This window comes from Podarcis gaigeae (assembly GCF_964106915.1).
Source record: "Podarcis gaigeae genome assembly, chromosome: 6".
Taxonomy (NCBI): Eukaryota; Metazoa; Chordata; class Lepidosauria; order Squamata; family Lacertidae; genus Podarcis; species Podarcis gaigeae.
Window position 1 is genome coordinate 33242727 of NC_139682.1, and position 20942 is coordinate 33263668.

Below are 20942 nucleotides of genomic sequence, written 5' to 3' on the forward strand. Positions count from 1 at the left end.
TTAGTTCAAAGTAGAGCAAACATTCAGGAGGAGATGGGGAAACTTCTACTTCCCCCAGTGACTCACCAAAGCATCCTGAGACCATGCTCTCACTATTAAGATAGACTCAGGCTGTGTTAAAGCACTTTATTCATTTATAAATACTGTTGTGTTTACAAGCATCATAGATGTGAATATTATCCCCAAACGTTCAAACATATACTTAGAATACTATATAACAATCAAGAAAACAAAAACCATTCATCTCAAGAGTTTGAAAGGCCACTCAAAAAATTGCATAAAAATACATTCTTTCTCATCACTCACAGGCTAGTCTTTTCTCCAAGTAGTGTATTTACAACAATCTGTAAAACTCTCCTTAAAACAGGTAAGTACAGAATACTTGCAGCTTGGGAAGTTAGCGAGCCAAGTGCATAACACCACTCTTTTCCACGAGTTAGCATTTGCAGAGGGGACTTGTTACTAGATTCCTCAACAACATGAGGGAAGCAAGGGGAGGGGACAACACAAGAGACCCTGTGGCAACAGCTCGGGCTGTGCTGTTTTTCGAGAGTATTTACTGAGAACACTCTGAAAGTCACATACGCCAAGGGTCCGATTTGCCCCAGGAAAAGAGAGAACAGTTGTCAGGGGAAAGGAACAGAGGAAGAAAAGAATTGCCCCTAGGAATTGGGTTAAATTTCACCTGTGAGCTGCTTGTGGAGTTAATCTTTGTAAAAAGCCCTTCATGGAACATGCTGCTTCTAGGAAAATCATGCAAAAGGATTTCCAAACATGAAGGTGATCATGATCCAAACCTAAGTCACCCAGGGAAAAGGCCTTGGGGAGTCTGCTAGCTTGAAATAAACTTAAAATTGCCTTTTGAAACAGGCCCCTTAACATCGCTGAAGGAAGGAGTACATCCAAAAATGCTGGACTTTGAGTTGAGAAGCTGCTTTGTGCAACAGGTAGGCTAATATGGCAGGAGTGAAGTAGAATAAAGGAAAACAAAGATGAAAGTAGGGGGCATCAGTGTGAGTGCAAAGGACAAATTTCTATCTCAGGGTGTGCGGGGGGAGAGATTTCTGCCTTCTGACTCGCTTACAAGGAGTCCCAGCAAAACATGATTACTCTCAGATACAGATGAACACCCATTCAAAAAAATCGGAGACATGTTTGTTAAGGAGAATCTGCATTTGAATCAAAGTGGGAATTTGGAAGTCGTCCGGAAACGTGCTAAGACCCTGCTCACAAACGGCTCTCTAATTCAGAAAGAATTATAGTGGTTATGGGGGAAAGCAAACATGTTACAGTAGAAATCATCTCTCAAGTATATTTTGATTTCAATCATGATTTCTATTCACTGTCAGTAAATCCCAGGCCTTGGCAACCTACCATCACCTGGTAATGGCAGAATTGGCAGGGCAGGGGAGAGATATTCAGTCAATATCCTTTGTGGGGGAAAGGACTACATTCTGCACTTTACCATCTACAGGCATACATTAAGCTCACCAGCCTTGGGAACAGACTAGCTATTCCCTAATGAAAAACAACTGTTAAGTCTCCCAAGCACAGTCAGGGAGTTGCATACGATTTGACCTATTGGCAAATATCATCATGGCGAGTCGTATCATTCCTGGTTATCCCATGAGAATAAGACTTTTAAATGCTAATGAACAACCACCGACTGGATTGTATCCACAGCCCTTAAAAGAAGTCAGTCCTATGGCATCAAATACGTTGCTATCAGATTTCTATAGACTGGCTTCTGATAATAATTATTCCTATGTGGACTAGAAACCACCAATAAATCTGAAATTAGCTGATTTGATAAAACACAGTGCACTCTTAAACCCTGACTTACTGAAGATGACTGACTGAATTATATCTGGTCAGATCTCTAGAGTCATTCTTTAATTCCTTCCATTAACAGTAAATCAATATGGACAGTGCACAGATGTTGCATCATCAGCTGTCACAAAATACAGATCAAATCAAGTATACATGCTCTTGCAGCTCTAAATCTACCCCCCCCACACTTAAAATTCCATTTCCATTCCACTGGTTAAGAGTTCTCTGCATATGACAGCTGTTCATCCATATTATTCATGTTGTATTTTAGCAGTACAACACAACCTCCTTTAATGCAAGGCATTCAACCACAATATGTCAGCTCTCAATACTACTTCTGTATCTGCATTTGTTTCCTTCAACTTGGCCCTTTTTGCATGCCTCTAGCTTCTTCTGAAACTTTGCTTCAGACCAACAAACCACCGCACATAAACCTCGCGTTCACAATTTGCAAGCAATGAAACCCGCTCCTTCCTTACTCCAAGCTCTGCTTCTTATATCAAAAAAGTTGCATGGGAACTTCAAACAGAGATGCGGAAGAGGTTTCTAAGACCTTCGACATGCAAGTACGTCTTAGGATATACACTGAGCTGTAGAAGCTTCTGGGAGTAAGAAAGCAGTAAGGCAGAAGAGTTTAAAGAAAAACTACCCAGTGCCTTCCAGTTAAAAGCTCTCACAGCTCACAGAATAAACTTGCAGTGCTTTCTCCGCATAATTTGTACTTTATGTAGAGAATATTCTAGCAGACTTCACAATTATAACTAACATTATATAAAATCCATTGGAACACTAAAACGCACCAGTACAAAGCAATCATAATTCAGTAGCAGTAATATTTTCTCTCTGGGTTTTCTTAAAAACAGGCATGAATTTGCTTATGAGTGGACTGTCCTGAATTGTCTACTCCCTTGGTTAAAACATTATATTAAAATAATAGCCTGCATTTGAACAATCATATATCAGCTTAATCAATCAAGATATGATTTTGCTCCTGTACACAGCCCCTTGGCTGCTCCCTTTTGAGTGAGTTGTGTTTCAGCAAGGGCCTCTATTTACCAGTGTTTTCCAGTTTGTGAAACTATGGCTACCAGCTTTGGAACAAGACAGGATTGTCAAACCAAATTCAAACTAAGATTTAAGATTCAGGCTTTCCCCCAAGTTATTCCTGGTTTAGTCACAGCTTGGATAAAATAACAGCATGATGGGGGGGGGGGGCAAGAACTCTCATTCATACCTCAGTTTTTTAAGGTGAGATGGTTGTCCAATCCAGGCCAGTGTTAAGTTTAATACTGAAATAAAAATGGGTTCTCAGGTGATTGGTTTAGGGAAGCCTTACTAAGGAAGACAAAGCTATGTATTAAAATAAGTAAAAAATTGATCATCTGTTACATGACATGAAGCCCAGAGTGTCAAGACACAGGATACTTGGAGGACAACACTGATATCGGCGACCCCAAAAATAATCTGCTTAAGTAACTTTCAGTAGCACTAGCTAGCATAGTGTTTTGGCTTGTCAACAGGATTAATTTGCTCACATAATTTCAGGCTGGACAGAATTCAAGTTAAATATCAAATCCCAACGTTAAAAAGGCTCAACTTCATAGGTCACCATCCTTCATGCTGTATCAATGTGGCCATCTGTGGTCCTTCAGATGCTGCTGGAGTCCAACTCCCACCATCCCTGGCCATGCTGTGTGGGGCTGGGGGGAACTGGAGCCCTCCAACTTCTGCAGGGCCACAGGCAAGCCATCCTTGCTGCATTAGCCACCATAGTCTGTGTCTTTTAAGGTCCACACAATGAAACTGTGAGATGTACTTAACCTACTGTATGCTAAGTGAGAACTGGCAACAGGAGAATGTAGGGATCATTACAGAATGGACCATAAGCACCAGATGCTTGCTCCTTCTGTGCTGTTAAATGATTATTCATGGCAGAGTCTGAAAAAGTTCAGCCAAATACTCTCACCGGTGTAAAATCAGATAGACTGGTGAGCTAGAATGCTTGAGCTGAAAGATACCACTCACAGAGATCAGTGCATGTTGTGGCCAGTATAAAACAACCCCCACAAGCCTTTCTAGCCCTGAAACAAGGTTGGTCGGAAGGTAACTGTTGAAGAAAAGCACTGGATGTAAGAAAAGCAACACATAATATTAGTAGAGTATAAGAGGTTGTACCAGATAATTTATCTGACCCATCCAGAATCCTGACTATCTGCTGTTCTTAAAATGAAACATAATGTCAGAAAATATTTCTGGTGCTTCGTTCTTTTTTTTAAGCAATAGCTTGCTAGGAACTCGGAGTTTACCTTGTTTCTGTTCAAAGGGACAAGCTATGTTCACCATAGGAGAAGCCTGAATTAGTCTTTTGAGATGCTTCTATGCATAGATGATATCCACTGGTTATTAACTGAATTCATACAGTTCTACTCAGAAACGGAGTGCAAACATATGGAGTCTCCATATTTGAGTGAAACAGATTTCTAATCGTGCAATGGGACTTCAACGTCCTCTCCTTCCTTCTGAGGTCCTTGGTATGCTCTCAAACTTGCTCAAGGGTTGGGGGGGCCCTCTGGAGATTCTGAGAGGTCATGGGGGTAAGAAAGGAAGATGAAGTCTTGCTGAGTCTCTTTGCACAATTCTGTCTTCATCTCAGAGCTGATCCATAACTGATCAAAAAAGCACCTTCCCCTCTGATAAATGCTGAACGAAATGTCTGAATTTCTACTGCTCACTTGTATGCTTTCAAGAGTGGTTATTCTCAGATCACAAAGTTCCTTATTTTAAATAACTGTGAGAATTAAAAGAATGCAGGGAAAGAACAGAGCAAGTCCACTGGCAAGTTGCCATATTGACAGGAAATCTCCTTAACATGTTCTGCAGATGAAAACTGGTGCTCTGTAGTATCCAGAAGAAGAGAGCGTGCAAATTAGTTACATCATGATAACCCATAAACACGAATTCGTTCATTTCCAGTATGCACAGAAATGGTTTTTTGAGAAATGTAGGTCCTGCTGTTGATGCCCTCATTAAATGCAAATTCATGTCTTACAACTGTGCAAATGATCATGGTATCAAAATTCTCAGACATCATAGAATGCTACTGCAAAGACTTTCCACCAAGATTGAGGCTCATCATTTTCCACAGGGATATGCACATCTATCCATCATCCCTCAAACCTTGCTGATGTTAAAACTGAGAACACTCACCTATTCAACGGAATGCGTATCTATTGGCAAGTTAACATAAATGTGATTTATTTGCCCAGGTCTTTTGTGAGGTTTTTCATGTAGAAAAACCAAACATCTTGCTAATAAAGAAGTATTTTGGCATTGTGTCTATGGGATTTCATTCAATAAGCACTTTTTGCTGGTTAGCTCTCTTTCCACCAGAAGTCTTGAAAAATCAAGGGGCAAACTGTTAGCCAAAGAATGCAGAGGCTGTAAGATTGCGTTGTTATTAAACAGTACCAAAGAAGGCACCCATGGAAAAAACAGCAAGAACCATCAAAGCGTAGCAGGCAAAAGTGAAGCAAAACAGAAAGGAGAACCAGTGATTGGATCACCAAATTAAATTATCAAAAATCTTACATTAAATAAATCAGCTACTGAGACACATGGAAAACACGAATCTCCAAGCCAAGTGACTGTTGTCAGACTCCCAGAGAAATAAGTCATCATGGCTTTCACCAGCACCGCAGACTTCCAAATTCCAGAATGGAGATTGATAAATCCTCAGTGGCAATTCCTAGTTTCACTCATTATTCCTACTCCAAGACAGTATCTTAAGACATGTTGGGTCAACGCTATGGAGTCACTTCTATATCACTTATTACAGTAGATTCTTCTTTACATCAGATTATGGTGGACGGTTATGGAGCTTACAGCAGATCATTTGGGCAGCTCAGACAGTGCCAACCCAGTCTTTGTCCCTTCAAATGAGTTACTTCAACATTCCAAAAATATTAAAACATGGCGGGGCATGCTGTGTTGGGGGGAAGGATAAGCACTGTGCAATATGGGAATGCCTAGCAAGGTGCAAAGAGCAGTGAAGGGTGGGGCTAGCTGATCCGTGTCTGAAATGCCAGCTGCTCTTTCAACTGGAAGATCAGAAGCAGGTGGCAGGGTTGGCAGCATGTGCACAAATATCTCCTCTTTCTGCCCATCCTATGTTCAATATACTACTTCGAGAGTTTACTGATGACACGGATGAGGGCTCCATTTTCATCTTTCAGCCGCTGATTGTCGGACTTCAGTTCTGTCAAAACCTGTTCAAAGACAAGATCCAAACAATTCAGTATTGGTTGTCCTGAAATTCCTATGCAGCTCTGGTGGGGGAGAAACACACGACCACTCAAACGAAAGCATTTCTAGTGTTAATCGAAAATGGATTTGATCTCAAAAGCAACTAAGCCACACCAACGAATTTGACTCTTCCATTCTCACATATACAGAGCAGCATCTACTTGAGCGAGTATGTTAGATTAGACGTCACAATCGTGGACGACATTTGTAAGCCCAGGAAATTATACCCAGAAATATTATGAGAAAGAAATACATTTTGGAGAACAATTGCAATCTAGCACAACTTGAAAGGCATTTCGTCCTGGAAAATGCTACTTGCACTCTTTCGTTCCTTCACACCTGGATAAATCCCATGCAAAAGAAATCTCTCACTTTTAAACTCAGAAGGGAAAGTTGCATACTTTCAGAAAACTTAGGGTTGGTTCACACATTATACTTCCATGTGTGAAGTATACAGCCCAACAGTGGGGTTGGGTGGGATTTCTGTTACATGCTGTGTGCCTCTATTAATGTCTTTTTCAACATATGCAAGCAATAGTCAAGAAGGGATACTTTGCTCACAAGGTCTCGGTATTATCATGCACATTTATGATTCAAATCTATCCTTGCACCCCACCCACACCAGTGACTTAGGAAGCAGCAATTTATGCAGGTGGATTCACTTTTGGAAAGTGTTGGTAACATCCAGCCAGTAGTTTTTCCATTGACAGTAGGCACCCAATTATGTTTCGGGCAAGTTATGAAATACTAGCAGCTTCATACCCGGCATTGCTCAGGAAACAAAACAAAACAAAACAAAAAACCAGAGCAGTTTTGAAAGGTTCCGTCTGCATCTTGTGTCAAAATGGCATCCAGTTGCATCTCAACGCAGATGAAAGCCTACTTCTTGATCTCAGGAACAACTAATCAAAATATACAGTAGATCATAAACCAAAACTGGGCTCTTTAAATAAAATAAAATATCTCTTTGATTAACAACTAATTTACGAGATAAAAGTTTTGTTTTAAATGAAATATATTTATATATTGCATTAAAAGTAAGGGTTAGTACTGGGTGCCTAGAAACGCTAAGTGATTTGGGGCAAGGACAACCAAGAGTGATCTATTTTGGGCCATGGCTTAAGTCTGGAATTCTTATGCCTTTACTAATTGAGGTATGCAGCACATGGTTAATTATGACAGCTTGCTTTCCAGATTCCTGAGCATTTTGCCAGCCCCTCAAGCTCCCAGGAATTCCTAGAGGTTGGCCTCTGTTGAAATAAATGACCAGGTGCTTGGCCTGATCAGGGATATTGAAATGATGCACAACCTCTAGCCCAGGCAGAAGAGACTAGGTCAAGATAAAGCCACAAAGGACACTCCAACCATGGCAGAAGGGGGAGGTGGGCTATGTTATGTGCACCTTTCTGCACACAAACTTATTGGGAGCATGTTGCTAATGGGAATACATGACTGACAGCTTGCTGACCTTGCTATTTTGACACAGCATGGGATAAGAAGTACACACACTCTCCTCCATCCATGCCAACGTGGTGACCCTTTGACCTAGCCTAGCAATGAGAAGGGTAAAGAGGTACAATCCCAAATCCTGTTCAGTGTTTCAATTTTTATACAGTACTTGGCATTCTGTATATTTAGAAAGGCAACCACCACAGATTTACTGTCAATACTGGAAGGACAAGCTTTATGATTTGCTACAGGTAACTGAGAGGCTGCAAATTTAGGACATTTTGCAACAGATGTAGTCACGTTTATTTGACCATTCAGTAGCAACAAAACCTTAATGGTGAGGTATTTCATCCCAGGTTAGCAGAGTTATTTAATATTTGCTTGGAAATCGCCAAAAATTGCAAGCAGAGATTGGAATGGTATTGGATTTATAAAATCAGCATTCAACATTTCTCTTTGTGGGGCCTGAATATGCAAATAGGTTTCCAGTATAAAAATGATAGCTGAACTTCATAGTTTCATCCTGAGCTTCACACGATGGTGTGAATAGTTAATGTTATATAGGTAGTTATAGGATGAGCCTTCAAACAACAGTCAGACATACACTTTCTAGAATGTCTCAAGCAACTTTGACAAGTACAACCATTATTTTCATTTTATAATAGGAAAGCAAGGCCCAAGTGAGATTATTAACAAAACATGGGGTGTCAGAACAAGTTCTACCATCAGTCCAATGGCATCCTTCAGTAGTTCCTTCAAAGCAAATTAGCCCAAACATGAGAGATGACTGGTCTAACTAGGGCAAGGAGGACAAAAAGATTAATGTGTAATTTATAACACAACACATCTGGTGTTCCCCAAAACTATTATGCAGGACTCACTACATGATATCCATTAAAAACATTCACACTAAACACAAGCTATGAAAATATATGTATGGGGGGAATCAACTAGCTTTAGTGGTGTTTCCATGAATACCCAGAAAAGCACTTTTCTGCATGTACAGTACAAATGTAGATCCCAGGTATATTAAGTAATACAACTGTGAAATAGAAGACAATGTGCCTGAATGGTATGTCCCTGTAATGTTTAGCATCTGCAAAGAAACATGGTACCTTATAGTGACATTTCAGTCAGATGAATTGCAACATACAGGGAAAAAGTATCGAAGGACCAAATCTTTGCTTTGTTGCTTCACTGAAGCAAGTTCTCAAGAGAGAAAAAAAGACTTACACTTTTGCATTAGAGCTGCTATATGTAGCAAGCATAGCATGCCAACCTATAAGACATCGAGCACATAAAACAAACACCGTGTGCAACTTTAAAAGCTTCAGGAGAGATCAAAGCATCAGTAAAGAACATCATAACAAAACAATTGGTTTTATTTTGTTCATGCGTGCTTTGCAAAAAGTACGCATGAATCTTTATAGTGTTGGGAAAACCTGAGGCATTCTTGCTTTACTGGGGGCCACTCAATTTTTTTCCCACTCACGTAGACCTGACCTCTGACAAAGGCATCAATACTCATATCTTCCATGAAGCTATCTAGTACTTAAAAAACAACCTATACCTACTTTTTTTGATGAACACATATCATTTATAAGCTTTACTATTCAAAAATGGCTTTCTTTAAATAAAAATGCTGCATGTTCTTTAATTTGTCCCCCCCCCATATTTAGTATTTTTTTGGGGGGGATAGTTATCTGTGTGGTATGAAAATTTTGTAATAAACAAACAAACATGAGGACTTGGATCTTTGTTTTGCAGTTTCCGGTACTTTCTCTCTCACAACTTACATGCACAATTAGCAGAAAAGCTTTAAAAAGCTAAAGGGACCCCTGACCATTAGGTCCAGTCATGACAGACTCTGGGGTTGCAGTGCTCATCTCACTTTATTGGCCAAGGGCAACCAGAGCAGCGCACGGAAGCGCCGTTTAAGTTCCCGCTGGAGCGCTACCTATTTATCTACTTGCACTTTGACATGCTTTCAAACTGCTAGGTTGGCAGGAGCAGGGACCGAGCAACGGGAGCTCACCCTGTCGCGGGGATTCGAACCGTCGACCTTCTGATAGGCAAGTCCTAGGCTCTGTGGTTTAACCCACAGTGCCACCCATGTCCCGCCATCTAAAAGCTTTAGATCCTTACAAAACCACAGCTAGAATACAACCTACCTCCCCAATGACAAAACTCTGTTTTTTTAACATTGCTGGATTACATTGGTGTTAGCTCACACCAGATACTACACCATTTCATAAAAATATTCAATACAAACCCATCTTTAACACTGAGCCGTATGTCCCAGTTCTGATCACTCACATATATTTTGTTAGTATTAATTATTTACCTTCAGAACTGCATTATTCTTTTTCACAGTCATGAAAACCAGGTGGCTGGACTTTTGTGTGTTTGTTCTGCCTCTTTCATTCATCCAAAATAAAGGCAAAATAAAGCCTGAACGAAACTATTATTAGGCTGGTGATCATCCTGAGATGCAGAACCCATATGGGGGAAATGTATACCTGAAAAGAGGTGACTGAAGTACCTTGTACGCATTAGAAATGCAAAGTTTAGTATATGAACAGGCAGTGACTTCCATACTGCTATTTGAGTGTCACGCTCCTTATCTGCCACATTTAGGAAGAATGTAGAAAGGGTAGGGAATAGCTCAGTCAGACAATAAGAGCAAAGACCTGCCTGGAAGATTGGAAGGAGAGGAGAGATCAACTGGAGGGGGAGATGCTATAGCTCTTCTGACTCTGGGGTCTCAGCGGATTGCGAGAGCCTGGCTACAACCCGGGTCAAAGCCCTGTTTTCGGCCAGCAGCTGCTCATTCATCTGCCTCAAAGTGTGAATCTGTTTGAGCTGGTGAAGGTTCTGCAAAGTGAGACATGGAGGAGATAGACAAAGACAAAACAGAGAATATAAAACAGCACAGAAACATGAATTCAATTGGCAAGCAAGAAAAAAAGAAGAGCAGCAACGAGAGGTGGAGAGCAGTGAAAGCACAGAAGAAGCTGGACAACATACTAAAGCACTAGACCAACCAAAAAAGAAACCACAGAGAATGCTGTTCATTCTCTTAAGGCTTGAACCTAACCAAGTTTCAAATTTAACGAAACACCATAAAGGTGACAAATTATAGCTCTTAAATGGAGTGAGAAACTTCACCATGGCTGAAAACCACATCAGGAAAACCTTGCGCACAGCACTTTTAAAGTCCTTTTGCAAGGTACTGACAGATGACTAATGCTGGTTGGAAGAGAACCAACAGGGCAATTAAGTATCTTTATAAAAGCTTTATATGACCCACATCCCAGCCAAAGTGGCTTTGCATAGCAAAAGGGGATAGTTATAGCAGCTGAAGTAAACTGCTTTAAAATGAGTCTAATGCTAGCCTTTGCTTTACAACATGTGGTAGTATTTGCAGTGGAAAGGGAAACTGGTTTGTACAATGCTGAATATTGTCACAATACACAACTCTTATAGCCTTTGCAGTCTGTTAGTGTCCCCGTGCTGAATTTGTGCTCCACAATTTAGCCCAACAGTAGCTTTACACTAAACACCATTGATGCAGAATCTTCAAAAACACCCTTCTAAATACAAGCACACACTTTTTCATATATGCGTATGGAAAAAAATGGTCAGCATCCCTTACTATCCCAAACTGGCATGAAACACAAGTATTAATTTATGTGTTCATGGCAATTTTCTCTAGTATAAATAGGACTAAAATCTTGTATGAACACTAAAGGCCAAGTATACAGACAATTAAGTGCTTTGAAATTGCTTTTATCGCATCAAAGGCAATTGCTTCAGAAGGGTTTCCAATGCAGACTCTAAAATGACCCAATTTCCTAAAGAAATAAATGTCTAATGCACTTCACTTTCAATATGGTGTAATAATAAAACAACATGGGCAGATTGTGAAAGGTGTAGGGATTCTGTTGGAATATTATTTTGTTGTGTTCATTCAAAGGTATAACTGAGCAGTTGAATCTGTCTACTTGAGACATGAGGTAAATGCCTTTGTAAGACAGTGAAGAAAACACAATGATGAAGGTATAACTGAGGATATAAACACCCTACAGAAAGTTTTACTGGGCCAGTAGGATGGGGAATAATCTTGACATAATCTCAAAATATGAGATACAACATCCATGTGACAACAATTTGCAGAAAAGGCAACAGAAATCCAATAGAACAGCATCCTTTTTGTAACTTCTGGGATGATTGTTGTACAGCAACCTAGAATTTTCTGCAGAAGCAAATATCTTCCATTAGCTTGCATTCCATTCTACTCTTCTCTTCTTCACTGACTGAAGCATAGAGATTTATTGACTAAATCCAGGCTCCAACCAAAAGCTCTCCATAACCGTTTGGCTAAACAGATATCTGGATATAATTTACTTAACTTTCAACTGTGAGAGTCATTTTATTTTATTTTTTTAAAGCACAGGGCACTAAGCCCATAAGACAAAAACACTAAAAGGTTAGCAAACTCTGCAAACATTTTTGTGAGGGACACACAACACAGTATCCTTATCTCGCCCATCTATGCTGTGACTATTAGGAAATCCTAATGCTGGTGTGCCTGGTTTATGCTTCATTAATTTAGTTCTTCAGAAGCTCACAATAATTATACTGCATAGGAGGACAGATCATAAATGGGGCAGCAGGGCCAGAAAAGAAACTGAATAGTGCATCAAAGGTTTCACTACTAAAAATGATAAAGTCCAACCTGTCAATAATTTAAAGGGCTTGATTGCTGAACATTCCAGCTGATTAAGCTGATATAGCTGAGCTGTGTCTCTGTTCAGCCAAGTCGCAAAGCGATCAAGCAGCCCAGAGAGCCTAACGACATTGCTTCAGTGTCAAACTCAGTTTTTTACCTTCCTTCCTCCAAGTGAGTTGCTGACAGCAAGAAAAGAGGTGACTGTACAGCAGGGAAAGAATGTAAATTGAAAAAACAGTTCCTGGACAAGGAGAAAGCCAAAATGCAACCACAGCGCAAGAGGGATTGAGGCAGGATGTGTGCATATTTGCTTTGTCAACTCAAGGTGACTTTGGCTATAAAAAGAAGTTGTGGACAGATAAGGCGTGTAATGCATGAAATGGATGTCATTCGAGAGAAGCAGACATGCTGAAAATGGCCTGTAATATTATGGCAGCACACCCAAAGTTGACGGACCACTCAAGGGCACTACATTTATTTAGAAAAGGTAGTTCAGAAGAAAAATAGTAAATAAGGTTATCAAGGATTTTCATAGTTTCACCACCTCACACAAATCAGTACTGCTGCTTTAGGGTTTCCAGAGCCGAACACTTCAGCAATCACACCTGAAGGATAAAATCCTGGTAACTACTGCATATTGGTTACATGTATCACAACAGCATTGTTCTTTTTACTAGTACGTTTTTAGGAGGGTTTTTTGTTATTGTTGCTAGTCACACCATTCTTCAGAACAAGGTACAGTATAGCTATTTTGTGTAGCTGAATTCAAGGTGATGTGTTTGCCCCTCTGTGCGTTCTCATTTTAATTCTTTAAGAGCTTTCAAATAATTACATTTTAATAAGACCTCTAGAGAGGCCAATGGTGCAACCCATCCCCCGCAACTGAGGATCATGTTGTAAGATGGAGTGCAATTTCCGCTTTTGAAACTCCCCCCCCCCCCCCACAAGTCGAAACAGATCTTGACTTCAAAGGATTATCACACTCAGTAAAAACATAAAGGACATAAATTGGAACCATCTCCAGCAAGGCAGGAAATGGCTTTCATCACTACTATGGTTTCAGGGGTGCAGCAGCTCCTGTTCTTGAAGCAGAAACATTTCTCCCCACCACCACCAAGAAATGAACTTAGGTTCTAGGGAAATAAACACCAGGAGGCAGACAAAAGAAAAGACACATTTGGGGAGCAGAAGTATTTGCATACTGTGTAAACCTATATAGTACAGTGAAGCCAGCTTAATATTTTCAGGTCACCAGGGAAGCACAAGATGTTGCCTCTGCCTTTACCAGAAAAACACGATCGCCAGAAAACAGCACTTCTTTATAGCAGATGTCCAAAAAAGGGATGACATGTCAAAGGAGCTGCCTGAAAAGGCAAATTCCTGCCCAGTCCAGCACCAATCTGTATGTCTTTAGACAGAAAGCTCAAATGGTGGTGCAAGGAAACCGGAAGCTTGATAACTCCTCTCATGTACTTACTTGTGCTATCAATCGTCCTTCAAGCAATATTCTGGAGCCATGAAGTATGAATGAGTGGGAAGAAATGCAGTTATAAAAGTTTTGCCCAAAACTGCCATGAGATTTAAAATGCATACCTCATGACTAGGGCTGTGCACAAGAAAAAAAAATGGCCTTGGAACCCACCTCTCATTGGCTCGGACTGGGGGTTGCCTTGGCTTGGTGGCTTGGCTTAACATCGCAGTTCGCCTCGGATCCAAGGCAGAGGGTCGCCTCGCCTCATTTTCCGAAGCACCCGATGTCTTCCCCATTGACTACAAGGGGAAAATCAAGAAGACCTATATTTTGGCAGAATTGGATGACATTTCCATTGTAGTCTCTTCTGAGGGGATGAAGTCTACCAAACCGAGGGTGGTGGTTATTTTTTTTTTAAAAAAAAGAGGTGTCATGCCTGTCCCTGTGGTTTTGTGGGTGTAGAGGTGCCCTTGCACCAAAGTCACAGGAAGTGAAAAGCTGAAGAAGAAAGGGCTGATGTGAGCATGAGGCAAAACTTGCATGTCTAGCATTCCAAGTGAGCAGCTAGGCCCACAACACCCCCCACCCCCAGTCCTGGCATAAGAGGAGGGCAGGAAACAATGCATGCACCTTTACCAGCAAGCCTGATAAGAGGAAGGCAGGCAAGGGGGCTAGCAGACACTTCTGGAGACAGTGAGAAAGAGAGAGAGGAAGGAGCAAGGTGCATGCCTTCACAAGGCACATTCCTCAAATCAGTGTGGAGACACCATGCTGGAGAAGAGTGACTGCTTCAAGTTCGGAGTTGACATAGCGCACTGAAAGAACGGCAGGCAGAGGCAGCAGAAGACAAAGGTAACACTGAGTTTAAATATCGATGTGTGTAAGACCTGGCATGTTCAGTGTACCAATCACCAAGCCCCACAAAACAATTCTTGCATGAGGTAGAAAATATTCCAACAACTAGAGCATATATGCTGGGACCTGACCAGTGCAGAGTGTGCTGGAGTCAACACTTACCTCCCTGCCCCAAGCACCCAACACTGCTTGGGTTTCCTGGCAGTGATGCTGCTGAAGTCACCTCCCCGCCATGTTTTCACTTGCAGGCCAACCCAGCAGTGACACTGTAACGGGCAAGGAGCAGAGCAGAACAGAGCAGCTGTTCGGCTCCCAACATGCTACAGTGCTGTTGTCCCTGGATAAGCCAGCAAGTGAATTGTGGTGGGAGAATAGTAGCCCATTACATTGTGGCTGCTGCTGCTGCTGCTGCTGCACATACATCCTGACTTGTGAACATGAGGGGGAAAGATGCAAAAAGGGTATTCTCCACCCCAAATCTAGAGTGGAGTCTGTCAGAGAACGAATCAACAAGCTGAAACGCCTTTACCAAGTGCACTAGAGAAATGCAGCAACATTTCCTTTGCTGGGATGCTCAGGTGGGGAATTCTTCCTATATCCCTCCCAAAAGTACTGTGATTGGAAGTAAAAGGAGGAGCCTGGTAAAATTTCCTAACTGGAAGCTAGAGTGCTCAGTTGTAAAACTCCTTTTCTGCCTGCTTGCCTGCCTCCTTTGCCTGTCATCTTCTATTGATAACGAGATTGAGGAAGGTTACAAAATTATATCAAACACATTTGAAGCCCTCTGAGGTGATTCCAATGACTTGGGTGCCCACCTCAGATCCCAAGGGGGTCCCAGAGGTGGGGATCCTCAGCATAGATGAGGCACAAGTCTGAGGTGAATGCACATCTCCACTTATGACTTTTTTATACAAGTGTCAGCTGCACATTTTGACCTGCACAGTGTTTCAAAGTAAAAGAGAATCTGTATACCAAAGCAAATTTTATTTAACTTTAGCAGGAATGATTCTGCGAGATACTATAACCAGTGGAAGGCAAAAGTAAGTCTGACCCACTAGGCATTTTATATTTCAAGGCCAGAGACCTTAATGTATTACTGGCAGAAACAAAGCATACAAGTCTTAGTTACAATCAAACTGTGTACAGACACACAGAGTGAACAGTCTGCTTGTAACAGTAAGCCAAACCATAGCTAAATGTGGATAAGCAAGTGTGCAGGGACACAGAGCAAAAATCACCACCACTTCTTTCCACTCCTGCTTCTGTTGGTGCCACACTACCTGGAACTAAGCTGTTGTTTGGCTTAGTGTTACGTCTGAACGCAGGCTCACAGGTTGTTTTCTGCAAACAAACCAAGCACGGTAAGCCAAGAGGAACCTTGGCGGCAGCTTGTGGTTCATTTGGAGACATGGAAAAACTATAACTGACTGCATTTTCCCAGACAATGTACAGGCAGTGGCTTTTCTATGTCCATATTGCAATTTTACATGCAGGTGCTGTGCAATAACGGAATCTGTTGTATCTGTTTTCTTTTACCATTCATAACATTTACTAATAGCGTTCCCATTTAGAAACCTAAAGCATTGGATGCATTTATACAGTAAGAACTAGTTTGGCAAAGGCATGGTTTTTGGCATGTTACAGCAGTGGGTGCTTCTCTTAGGCAGCAATCATATATTACACACAAGTAATCCCAGCTGAGCTCAGTGGGACCAACTTCTGAGTAGACATGCATAGTACTGCGTGGCCAGGGCTTGTGTCCACTTTTGCCTCTTACCCCTATGGCAAGAGCACCAAGAAAAAAATCCCTTCTTTCATCAGGAAAAGCCACTCTCCAAATTGTGTCTGAAGTGATGTCACTAAAGCAGGGGTGAACTTTGGTATACTCGGTGGCCACTGTATTTCTAACAGTTGGCTGGGGACTGAGAGCACACGTTGCTACATAAACTGATACCCTCACCCTGCTTCATAATATAATGGTATCACCCTAAAGGAGTAAGAGCCTCAGAGTTATGAAGCATACAAACGCAGGAGGCATTTGCAAGGCACTGCATACAAAATTCAAGAGAAAATGCAACATGAAACCCGAATGTTTATCTTGCAAGCTGGGAAGCATTTCTATTTTCTGTGCAGGTGAAGTTTGGGGCAGACTTTTTAGCGCACTTTAAATTTTGGTATATCCCGAACTCCCTGTCACTCAGCTCTACCTGATCAACTAATCCCCAAGAAGGCTGTGAAAGTCCTGAACCATTGCCTGGATGCAGAGATGGATTGATGTGGGCAACAAACAGGCTCGATCCAAGCAAGACCAATGGTTCTTGTAGTCAGCAATCTTATCTGGACTACAGTCTGCTTTGGATGTGCTTTAATGGATTTGGCATTGGTCCTCGATTATCCGGTTGCTGCTATGGCTAGGAATGCCTTTGACTGGTGCACTAGCTGTGCCCCTTCCTGCAGAAGATGGATCTAGCTATAGTGATGCATGCTTGGATCTAGCTATAGTGATGCATTTAGTTACTGCAGCATGAACTGTGTGGGGCTGCCGGGTTTGGAAACTGTGAAAGGTAAAGTAAAAGTACCCCTGCCCGTACGGGCCAGTCTTGACAGACTCTAGAGTTGTGCGCTCATCTCACTGTAGAGCCAGCGCTGTCCGCAGACACTTCCGGGTCACGTGGCCAGCGTGACAAAGCTGCTCCGGCGAACTGGCACCAGAGCAGCACACGGAAACGCCATTTACCTTCCCGCTATACAGCGGTACCTATTTATCTACTTGCACTTAAGGGTGCTTTCAAACTGCTAGGTGGGCAGGAGCTGGGACCAAACGACGGGAGCTCACCCAGCCACGGGGATTCGAACCGCTGACCATGCGATCGGCAAGTCCTAGGCACTGAGGTTTTACCCACAGCGCCACCCGCGTCCCAGTTTGGAAACTGTAGCTGGTGCAAAATACTGCAGCCAAATTGCTTTCTGATGTGCACGGCACAGACCACATTCACTCTGTTTTATACCAACTGCATTGGCTTCTGATATGCTTCTGGACACAAATCAGGGTGCTAACCTCTAAATCCTTAGATGACTTGAGGCCAGGATATCTGAAAAGCCATCTCTTCCCATAGGAGTGTACAATCATCTTCTAAGGCCCTGCGGCATGGTTCCACTGCCTAAAGAGGTGGCTACAGGAGACAGGGCCTTTTTTGTGGCAGTAACGAAATGGTGGCCCTCTCACCCAAGGGAGGTAAAAATGGCTTCTCTCTACTTTTTTTCAGGGGGGCAGTAAAACGGTTTCCATTCTGCATGGCTCTGAATTTTTAGTATGCAGAGGTTTTAATGTGTTTTCTTATCTGTTCTTAATCTGGTTCATAGCCTAAATCTGTTTTTGTTTTTGAATACCATCATGAGAGCCCTGTAGGGATGAAAGGCGGCTTATAAATATTTTTATGAATAAATAAATTCCCAATAGCTAGTAGTGGTGTGCATGCATGAATGGTTAATCTAAGACCAACATTTAATCTAAGACCAATGACTTACACTATTCTAATATTTTCTGAGGGGCACCTGTTAATCTGTTGCAGCAAAAAACCCCAGCAGAGTCACGTGACAATCCAAAATTATGCTACTATGTACAGAAGGCATGTACAGAAAATAAATGAAGAATTGTTCATACCTTCATCTCCTCTTCCATTTCTGAGAGCTTCCGCTCCAGAGCTCGTTTCTCCTGTTTAAAAAATATTTTCACAATTACCATTTTTTGTGTAATTTTTCTACATGAAAATGTACACTATGGCTGTATTTCCTTCAGTGAAGAAAAATGTATCATTAATAGCATTAATAAGGTTGTCAAACATCTCAAGACTTACACTAAGAACAAACAATGTCAAAAAACCTTTTCTTGGTGTGTTCCCACAGCTCATCTCCAACCTCTGCACCAGGGATAGGGGAACAGATATTTTTGAACTTCAACTCCCTTAGCCCTAGAGAGCATGGCCAATGGTCAGGGATGAGAGGAGTTGTAATCCAGAATCTTAAGGGTCACCTGTGCTCTATACAGGCCCTTTTGCTGTTTCCTCCTGCAGCTCTAGACTAGCCACAACTACCTATCAGCTCCTTTCACCTCACAGACAATCAATTGTCTTGTAGTTAGCTTGAGTGGGCTCATTGAAAAGAGCTCAGTTTTCAGTCCCAGCCTATGGATAGTGGACAGTTTGAATTGCACCCTGAGGATACTTAATTTAACTAGTTTGAAAGCTGCGTACTGGACGTACCATTTCCCAAACGAACAAAACTGGCATAGCGTCATCTTACTATAGCGGATAGAAGGTGTGCCAAGTTACTCTCTCTTATTTATCCTCTGGCTGAGAGTTCCAAGTGCAAAGAAAAAACCTCTTTAAAAAGAACACACACACCATACTGGAAAGCGTTAGACAAGAAGGCGAGAATCAATGGCATTGAGCCAAGATGGCTACAGGAAACCTCTATGTTCCAAGGCAAGAGGCACTGAATACCAGTTGTTGGTGGATAATAACATGGGGCAATTGCTTTCAAGGCAGTAGCACACCTGATCCACTTTGCTGCTAAGTACCGAGATGAAAAACGGGAGTGGGAAGGTGATTGTAAGGTTGGTCCAGTGCAAACACACCAAGAAGCCAACCCAATGCTCCTGTTGGCTTTGTTGCCAACTCCCTCTCAGTTTGCAACAGCTATGCATGCAACCAGAAGCCAGGTGAGTGCTGCTTTCACTATGGGCCACCAAGAACTCCAACTTCAATTGTACCATTCATCCTACATTTACAAAGCTCTGTTTTAGGGTCTCCGTTAAAAAAAAACAAAACCCAAATGCAATATTTTCAGGAAAAAACAAGCAAATAATAAACAAAATCAAAACGGGGCACTGAAACCACAAACGATTTACTGTTTTCCAAGGAAAGTATTTGGAAGGTATTTTAAGAACTTACATGCCAATAAGCCCAAGAAGAAACAGAGCTTTGTATTGGATAAAGGGAATTCAGTAGCACAAACATAATATGCTTACATACTAAGCTTGTTATGTGTTCATCTTTAGATTTAAACTTTGCTGGAATTTAAGTATTTTTGGTACTCATCTTCGTAAGAAACTTGCACATTTTAAATAATTGTAATACAATGAGTTGGTGTATTTTGATAACTTATGATAAAATTGACTCTATTCGATCTCATGTTTTCAAAATATAACCACAATCAATGGAACGTCTCTAATCAACTATATGACATCAACAACCATGCTAGAACAGTAAGTTCTGGACTTCATTAGTGGTGATTTATCAAACCGTGTATCTTATTATGCCAGGATGCCGAAATGAACAGTTTTATAGTTAACAAAAATGCTGTAAACAAGTATGAGAAGCCAAGGAGATCAGGGTTACCCAAGGATTCTTGAAGGAGGAACAGAATCAGCTTCCTGTAGTGATATTTCTCTTTTAAAATGAGTATGCATTCTAAAACCATGCTAAGTTTTAAGTAAGTGGACACCAAAAAGCAGAAACACATACCCTCTTTTCCATCTCAAGCATACTCGAACGGTCAGAGGTTTTTTCTTGCTTCTGCTATTGAAATGAAAAACCAAAGTTATCACAAATGAAAAACAAAGAAATCCTTTCCAAATAAAATCAGAATTCTTAAGAAACCAAGTGATATAACATTACAGCACAACTGCTTCTATTTTATCATTTGTCTGAGAAGCAGTGATAGCCCTCCTCAAATGCTATTAACTCCTTATCACCAGGGCCAAACATTTGTTTCCGTCTGGCTGCAATCCCAGTGCATCCCATTTCCTAGGTCTCTTCACCTGGGCTATTTTGTCAATTTTTGTCTTGATATCGACGAGTTCCAACTGAGCATCTTGCAGTTTTGATTTCAGCTTTTGATTTTCAGACAGGGCACTTTCATAGAGCTGGATAGAAAAAAGAGAAGTGGAGTTATCACACTTATCATCTACTGAAACATCAACAGTCATATAATGCAGTTAAATAGAGCTCGTCCTGCTGGTTTCAGACCCTGGAGACCAGATTTTACCACAGCCATATTAACTGTAACTCATTATCATCAGGTATCCTCTCCAATTTATTGTAGAATAGGAAGTTAAACAAACAATGCAGAAAAATTCTCGTGCAAACTCCTGTGTATATTTGCTTTAAAAACAACAACTCTCTTTCAGGGGAACCCTAGTGCTCCTTGGAAACTTATCAGGTATTCCTGAATTAGAAGACTGGTAATGGCAAACGCAGGTGGGACGCAGGTGGAGATGGGACGCAGGTGGTGCTGTGGGTT

General features: G+C 41.4%; 1 protein-coding gene across 24 annotated transcripts in view; it reads right to left on the bottom strand.

The window, feature by feature from the left end:
* Positions 1–112: 112 nt before the first annotated feature.
* Positions 113–20942, bottom strand: part of PPP1R12B (protein phosphatase 1 regulatory subunit 12B) — a 111237-nt gene continuing 90407 nt past the window's right edge. For 6 of the 24 annotated variants that reach the window (XR_014566129.1, XR_014566132.1, XR_014566134.1 and 3 more), the window contains 4 exons: positions 20461–20565; positions 20165–20218; positions 18304–18354; positions 113–6095 (listed from right to left, as the gene is read on the bottom strand). Coding sequence is in view for 17 of the 24 variants with exons in the window: in XM_083746493.1 (XP_083602619.1) it covers positions 6009–6095; positions 18304–18354; positions 20165–20218; positions 20461–20565 (297 nt within the window). In the remaining 7 variants the exon portion in view is untranslated. Of the gene's footprint in view, positions 6096–10275; positions 10456–13955; positions 14084–18303; positions 18355–20164; positions 20219–20460; positions 20566–20942 lie in introns of all 24 variants that reach the window. The other 18 variants (XR_014566130.1, XM_083746490.1, XM_083746500.1 and 15 more) reach the window with 5 other exon arrangements.